The sequence below is a fragment of the Carya illinoinensis genome, chromosome 9 (genome assembly GCF_018687715.1).
Source record: "Carya illinoinensis cultivar Pawnee chromosome 9, C.illinoinensisPawnee_v1, whole genome shotgun sequence".
Lineage (NCBI taxonomy): Eukaryota > Viridiplantae > Streptophyta > Magnoliopsida > Fagales > Juglandaceae > Carya > Carya illinoinensis.
The window spans coordinates 9,569,823-9,578,381 of NC_056760.1; the positions used below are offsets into that span (position 1 = coordinate 9,569,823).

At 36.3% G+C, this 8,559-nt stretch overlaps 1 protein-coding gene across 1 annotated transcript; it reads right to left on the reverse strand.

Annotated features, from left to right (window-relative positions):
• LOC122276768 (cysteine-rich repeat secretory protein 57-like) lies at positions 1–462 on the reverse strand. Its single transcript, XM_043086673.1, has one exon. It carries the CDS (start codon positions 460–462, stop codon positions 1–3), a length of 462 nt encoding a protein of 153 aa, XP_042942607.1.
• Positions 463–8,559: the final 8,097 nt, after the last annotated feature.

The window sequence follows — 8,559 nt, forward strand, 5'->3', positions numbered from 1 at the left end:
CTACTCTGCATTTCGGTAGCTAACATGGTTGTTATTTGGATACTTTCCGGCATAGACCATCAAGGAAAAAAAATTCTGGAAGGAGTAGTGAACTTGACAGAGGTCAAACCATATAATCGCATCTTCTCTTTTGCACTGCTTCAAGATTTCCTTGCTTGCATTCTCTATACAGATCCGACAAACTGTGGAGTTGACATCCCCTCTACAAAGCGCTTGTCCATAGACTCTGTCTCGGCCCTCTCCAACGAAGGTGTTATTGAAACCTGTTGCCCAAGTACTGGAAGACAGAGACTCAAGAAGGAGCTTGAGGTTGTTTTCAAATGGAATGTTAAGTACGTAGTTTTCGAAATTATCCTCACAGAAGGTTGAGAGAAGGGAATCTCCAGCAGCAAGGATATGAGGACGCATCAAAAGTGGTATAATCAAGAAAGCCAGAACTGAGTGTATGTATTCTTTCTTCATCTTCCCGAATATGATGGCAGCACATAGGATAGGATGAATAGTTCAGCAGAAAAAGGCAGTGGAGATCAAAGCACAGATCATGGTATCAGAATACTTCATGTCTGCATGTGTGACATTTCTTCCAATGACAACATGATATAATAGCCTTAGACTTTGTATAAGGTTAAACTGTTGAACATTACACAGGGAAAACAGTTGAACATTGAAATGATGAGGGACTTGCAGAGGTAGGAAGAGAAGACCGAACACAGGGGAAGAAAGAGAGAGAGATCAAGGTATACCTTGGCGGCGAAAGACGCATGTTGACTCTGGTGGCATCTGTCGGTCGCAGCCTAAAATCTAGAGAGGGCGTCTACAGATGTGGGAGACCGAGCAGTTAGAGAGAGAGGACAAGAGAGGGACGGGTGGGGTACTTTAGGACTGGTTTGATCTAAACTGAAACTATTTCATCTTATTTTATATATCATCAATATAATTTTTATATAAAATATAATAAATAATTTAATTTTTTTAAATTTTAAAATAAAATTAATATAAAATAATTATATTATAATAATATTTTATTTAAATTTTAACAAAATATCTCATTTTTTTTCTTATTCAAACTGCGTAATAAAACAAAGCATAGTGGCGTCAGACCATGCGCGTGAGGCAGAGGCACTTGGTAACTCATGGGGGAGAGAAAAGAGGGACTATCAGAGGAGGAGAGAGAAGATTGAGGTCGCATGTAAGGTTCTTGCAAGAACCTTCAGCACTATACAGAACACACGCAGGGAACTATCAAGAATCACTCACACACACAGAGGAAACTCAAGAATTGATGAGCAAGATTCAATGATGAATCATGCAGAGAATCTTCGAGGGATTCTCAACCTCCAAGAAATTTACTTCACTGAAAAATCCAAGATACAAACTACCAGCTTACTACTGCTTATATACTGCAGTCGTGAAGCACTGAATCAGTATTTGATTCTACACAAAACGCAGGTTACAAGGAATAAAACGCCAACTAAACACACGGGTAGTTAAACTCCCCGTTTCATTAACACAAAACGCAGCCCACTAAACACTAAACGACACCTCCCTTATTAAGTCTCAAAACACATCGTTTTATTAACACCATTCTTTCTGTTAAAACAGTTATTTGCAATCTCCTGCACTTCTCTGCACTGCACCTTCCTTACCATAACATCTTCTTCCTTAAAGCTTCCCCAAGGCACTTGTAACAATCTCCCCTTCTTCAAGGCCTTGCCCCCAAGGCACCCGTAACAATCACAAGACAGTGCCCACTAAATGAGGGTACACGGATCTCAGTTTGTATAAGTATTCCCAAGAATTATCCTCAACTGCAGCTCCTAGCCACTTCACCAATACCTCAGTAACAGCCCGGTTGCCCAACTTCTTCATCCTCCTTTCTAAAATCATTTCAGGCTCAGGCTGAACACTTCCTTCATCATCAACTGAGGGAAGAGTGGACAAGGGAGAAATTTGGTCTCCTAACTTTTTCTTGAGGCAAGAAACATGAAAAACTGGATGGATTTTCGATGTAGGAGACAAGTTCAACTTGTAAGCCACTGAACCAATCTTTTGAATCACCTGAAAGGGACCATAGAAGCGAGGGGCAAACTTCATGTTATGCCTCATAGCTATTGATTTCTGTCTATAGGGTTGTAGTCTAAGAAAAACCCAATCTCCTTGCTCAAAACTCCTCTCTGACCTCTTCCTATCAGCAAAGAACTTCATCCTCTCTTATGCCTTCTGTAAATTCTCTTTTAAAAAAGACAAAGTCTGTTCTCTAGACTTCAAGTGTTGATCAACTGCAACATTAGCAATAGTGCCTGCCACATAAGAGAGTAACCTTGGTGGTGGCAGCCCATATAAGGCCTGAAATGGAGAGATTCTTGTGGAAGAATGTACAGTTGTGTTATAATGCCACTCAGCCACAGGCAACCAAGGACTCCAGCTTCTTGGTTTAGAACCAGTATATGCTCTTAGATAAGCTTCTACAGCTTTGTTTAGTGCCTCAGCTTGACCATCAGATTGAGGATGGTAAGCTAAGCTCATATTCAAGATGGTACCTGGCATTTTAAAAAGCTCTTGCCAAAACCTGCTTGTAAAGACCACATCACGATCTGAAACAATGGTCCTAGGTAGACCATGAAGTTTGAAGACTCCCAAAAAAAATACTTCAACCACTGTAGCTGCTGTATATGGATGAGACATAGGAAAGAAATGACCAAACTTAGTCAATCTATCCACCACAGTTAGGATGACTGTCATGCCATTTGAACTAGGAAGCCCTTCAATGAAGTCCATAGAAATATCTAACCAAGGACTCTGAGGAATAGGTAAAGGCTGAAGAAAACCTGCTGGCAACACATTTTCAGATTTATTAACCTGACAGACTTGACATTCTTTCACCACTCTTCTGATATCCTTTCTCATACCAGGCCAATAAAAGTCAAGCTTGGCCTTTTGCAATGTCTTATGATACCCACGGTGACCTGCTTCTGGACTGTAACTCACATGCTGCAATACTTTCTTCTGAAACCAAGATCCAGGAACTATAGCCAGTTTCCTCTTCCTTAAAATCAAGCCTTGTTGCACAGAGAAATCCTTATGAACCTGTCCACCCTTTTGTAGTTCATCAAGTAAATGAATGAACTCAGAGGACTCCTTATAGCTCTCTTTAAGTTCATCTATCCATAAAGGATTTGGAAATGAAATCATAGCCAATGTAGCTGAATCCTCTTCCATCTTTCTTGAAAGTGCATCAGCTACTTTGTTGTCCCTCCCCCTTTTGTACTCTACTTTAAAGTCATAACCCATAAGCTTGGACATCCATTTATGTTGTGCTTCTGTAGCCACTTTCTGTTCCAACAAATGTTTTAAGGCTTGTTGGTCAGTTTTGATTTTAAATGGCTGACCCAACAAGTATGGTCTCCACTTCCCCACTGCACTTACAAGTGCCAGAAATTCTTTCTCATAAGTTGATAAGAGTAATGCTTTACCCTTAAGAGCCTTACTGAAAAAAGCTATAGGCTGATTTTTTTGCATCAACACAGCCCCCAACCCAACTCCTGAAGCATCACATTCAATCGTAAATTCATGGCAAAAGTCTGGTGACCTCAAAATAGGAGGCTGAGCCATGGCATTCTTGAGTTGTAAAAAAGCTTTTTCAGCTTCTTCAGACCAAGAAAAAGAATTCTTTTTTAATAAGATGGTCAATGGGGTAATAATTGAACCATAGTTCTTGATAAACTTCCTATAATAGCCAGTTAAGCCAAGAAATCCTCTTAAAGCCTTAACTGTTTTAGGAAGAGGCCACTCTATCATTGCTGAAATCTTAGAAGGATCAGCTTTCACCCCTTCTCCAGATATAATATGGCCTAAATAATCAACTTCCATGACACCAAATCTACACTTAGACTTTTTAGCAAACAAAGAATGTTGCTATAAAACAGATAAGACTGTCTTTAGATGCACTAAGTGTTGTTCTAAATCTTGACTATAAACCAAGATATCATCGAAAAAAACCAATACAAACTTTCAAAGAAAAGGTTTAAAAACATGATTCATTAAACCTTGAAAAGTGGCAGGTGCATTAGTAAGCCCAAAAGGCATTACTAAGAACTCATAATGGCCCTCATGAGTTCTAAATGCTGTTTTAGGAATGTCTTCTTCCTTTACTCTGATTTGATGATAACCTGACCTCAAATCAAGTTTAGAGAAATACCTTGCTCCATACAACTCATCAAGGAGCTCATCAATCACAGGAATTGGAAATTTGTCCTTGACAGTTTCCTGATTTAGAGCTCTATAGTCCATGCACATCCTCCATGTGCCATCAGCTTTCTTTACAAGAAGGACAGGTGAAGAAAATGGACTTTGACTTGGTCTAATCACACCATTAGTCAACAAATTTTGAACAATCTTTTCAATTTCTGTTTTCTGATAGTGGGGGGTATCTATAGGGTCTTACAGAAATTGGAGCAACTCCCTCATTCAAGACAATTTGATGATCAAAAATTCGAGGTGGTGGCAACCCCACTGGTTCTTCAAAAACAGATTGAAACTGTTGCAAAAATTCTTCAACTTCAGGTAAATGCTGCACCTTCTCTTTATCATTCTGTAGTGCTACAAGTTGCAGGAACCACCCTTGCTAGCCAATGAAAGAAGATTTCATCATATGAACTCTAGCTTCTACATGCACCTTGTTAGACAACAACCCTTGCAAGAGCAGCTGCTTAGCACCAATCTAAACTGCATTGACATTCTTGTAAAATCCCACTGAATAGGACCCAATGTTTTGAGCCATTGGACTCCCAAAACAATGTCACAACCCCCAGGAGTTAGAACATGGAAAGGGACCAAAAACTTAGTTCCTTGAATGCTTATCATCTTCTTACATGTACCTTGACTAACTATGGTAGTCCCATTAGCCACTTTAACTTGAAGCCCCCCATCATCAATCACCTTCATTTTAGTTGCCTTTATCACCAAAGGATCCAAGAAGTTGTGAGTACTTCCTGAATCCACCAAGATTTCACAAGAAAAAGAACCAATCTTGCCTAGCAACCTCATTGCATTACTATTTACAAATCCAGAGATAGCATGAATAGAAACCTCAAGTACATCGGATTCCTTCCTCACTAACTCTATGGATTCTTGCATCAGTTGTGGTTCAACTTCTGTCACACTGTCAATAACCTCCTGTTCTTCAGCATCTTCTTCATGTAAGAAATACACCTTAGGATTCTTGCACACATGACCTGGATTCCACTTCTCATCACAGTGAAAGCACAATCCATTCTTCCTTTTTTCATCCATTAGAGAGGCATTAACCTTTCCTAAAGGAAACATACCCTTTGACGCCTTATTCAGCAACTCAGGAGAACCTGTGTTATCACCAGAATGCTTTTTTGAGTACTGACCATACTGCCTCCAAGACCTTCTCGAAGCTAAGACATATTCTTCTTGCAATTTTGCTAAGCCAAAGGCAGCCCCAAGATTCAATGGATTGAACATTTTAACAGGTATTCTAATCTCATCTCTCAAGCCACTGATGAAACAACTCATCTTATGCCTCTCGGATAAACCTTTCAGCCTATTTGATAAAGATTCAAATTGTGAAGTATACAAACTAATAGAAGTAGTTTGTCTCAACCTGGTTAAAGCTTCCATTGGATCATCAAACATTGATGGTCCAAATATCCCTTGCAAAGAAACCACTAATGATTCCCATGAATTAAACTGCACTGAGTCCAATGCATTTTGATACCACACCAATGCCTCTCCTTGCATATGGTGCGAGGCCATCATCAACTTTTGGTGGAAAGGTATTTGAAAGCAATCAAAGTACTGATTGGCTTTAAAGACCCACCCCAAAGGATCATTTCCACTGAATTGTGGAAATTCCAACCTAATACTTCTCTAAAACACAACCCTATCCTCATGATTTCTAGGCTCACCAGATACCTCTCTGTCTCTAAACGAGTTTACATTTATAGATTCAACCAAGGAACTCAAAACATTCGAAAACTGATCTAACCTTTATGTTATAGCAGCAATTACCTAGTGATGCCCTTCCAATTGCTTCTGAATCAAATCTTGTTGCTTCTGAGATACTTCTTTCAACGTTGCACGTGTACCATCTGCCATCAGAACCTCTTCTCCAAGAATCACCCACTGCTGATACCACTTGTAAGGTTCTTGTAAGAACCTTCAGCACTATACAGAACACACACAGGGGAACTATCAAGAATCACTCACACACACAGAGGAAACTCAAGAATTGATGAGCAAGATTCAATGATGAATCATGCAGAGAATCTTCGAGGGATTCTCAACCTCCAAGAAATTTACTTCACTGAAAAATCCAAGATACAAACTACCAGCTTACTACTGCTTATATACTGCAGTCGTGAAGCACTGAATCAGTATTTGATTCTACACAAAACGCAGGTTACAAGGAATAAAACGCCAACTAAACACAAGGGTAGTTAAACTCCCCGTTTCATTAACACAAAACGCAGCCCACTAAACACTAAACGACACCTTCCTTATTAAGTCTCAAAACACATCGTTTTATCAACACTATTCTTTCTGTTAAAACAGTTATTTGCAATCTCCTGCACTTCTCTGCACTGCACCTTCCTTACCATAACATCTTCTTCCTCAAAGCTTCCCCAAAGCTTCCCCAAGGCACTCGTAACACCGCGACAGAGAGAGAGAGATGTGGGGGTCTTTGCCCAGGGAAGAAAGGAAAGAGGCGAAGAGTCCTTGTACTCTGATAATGGCCAAATCTCTATATATAATTATAGGAAAGAGGCGGAGAGTCCTTGTACTCTGATAATGGCCAAATCTCTGTATATAATTATAGTGGCGGAATGTGCTTTTGCTTCTGTTATACTAGCGGCCATAAGCAAAAACCTTCATTCTTTAATTAGGTATTAAGGTGGGAAAATGCCAGTTGAATCGGTAAAGTTAACGGATAAAAATAGTTGATTGAATTTTTTATTTTATTTTTATTTTTTAATTTTATTTAATAATTAAGAAAGTAAATATTAGTGAATTAATATTTTTTTATTATTTTTTAAAATATTTAAAATTATGTAAAAATGATTAAAAGGATTGAAGAAAAAAATTAAAAAAAAAAAATTCATTTACACTGCATCAGCTCATTTAATGGCTATCCTCCAGTACTAACAGCATTGTCCATTAAGGTGATCGCCGGGAATGAGATGACAAAGATTTTATGACTAATAGTGAGAGCATTGGTTTTCTATAAATTTTCATTAAATTTGGCTAAAAAACATAATTTCTAAAAAAAAAATTAAATTTTATTCATTTTTAAAAATCTCTTACGTCTCATTCCCTATCATTTCTCTATTATATTAAAATAATATTTTTCTATTATTTTTTTATTATTTTTTTCTCTCACTTTCGTTTACAAACTTAACTATTCACAATTTTAAGTTTTTTTCTTATATTTTGAACTATTACTTTCTAGTAGATATTTTAAATAAAAATTAAAATTTTTTTTTGTGAGTACAATAATATTTTTAAAATTAGTTTCTTAGATTTTCGTGATTATTTGAATTATTTTTAAAATTATTACTTAAAATTATAATAAATATAAGCATGAAAGAAAGTGTAGATAATTGGAATAATAATTTATTTTATTTGTTAGAATAGAATATTTATATATAAAAAAATGATTTAGAGATGATAGTGGCTTTCAATATTTAGGGAGCCACTGTTACATCCCAAAACCTTTTTCTAAAATTGGGAACCGAATAGAGAGGGGCTTTTGTCAAAAAGTTAAATTTTTTTGCTTTATTTATGGAATTAGGGCTTTTGGCATCCATATGAGTATGTTATAAGATGATTTATGAATAGTACATAGTGAGATATTTTGAGTTAAGTATATATTGGGTTTTAAATAATGAAAGAGAAATAGTTGAATAAACAATATTATAAAGTTAAATATTGTTATAATATTATTTTTTTTAATATAATTTTTGTGAATTTAAAAAAAGTTGAATTATTTTTTATTTTTCCTTTAAAAGCTTTGTAAAGTTGTAATGATTAGTTTGAAAATATTTATTTTTTAATGATGTTTGAGAAAGAAATTGGATATGATGAGATAAAATAGAAATTGTTCCAAATGTCCCCTAAATCAACGGGTAATTGCTTCAAATGATTCTTAGGCCAAAATTAAGTGACTCGTTTGGTTACACATATTAGATGAGATAAAAGTTAAAATTAAATAAAATATTATTAGAATATAATTTTTTAATATTATTTTTATTTTGAAATTTGAAAAAGTTAGATTGTTTATTATATTTTGTATGAGAGTTTACAAAAATTATAGTAATTATATAAGATAAGATGGTCTGATTTGTGTAATCAAACAAGGCACTGAGAGTGATAAACATGTACCCACCACAAACATCAAAATCTTCCCTCTAGCCCCTGGTTTTGGACAAAAAGAACTACCTTAAAACTTCATTTAGTTTAATCATTAATTTTTTAGATGAGCTTTGATAGATTATAACCTACGAAGAAATTCTAGCGCCTAATTTATCTTATAAA

Excerpts from the sequence above, each read along its gene's own strand:
- LOC122276768 (XM_043086673.1), bottom strand. The coding sequence starts at position 462 with ATGAAGAAAGAATACATACACTCAGTTCTGGCTTTCTTGATTATACCA.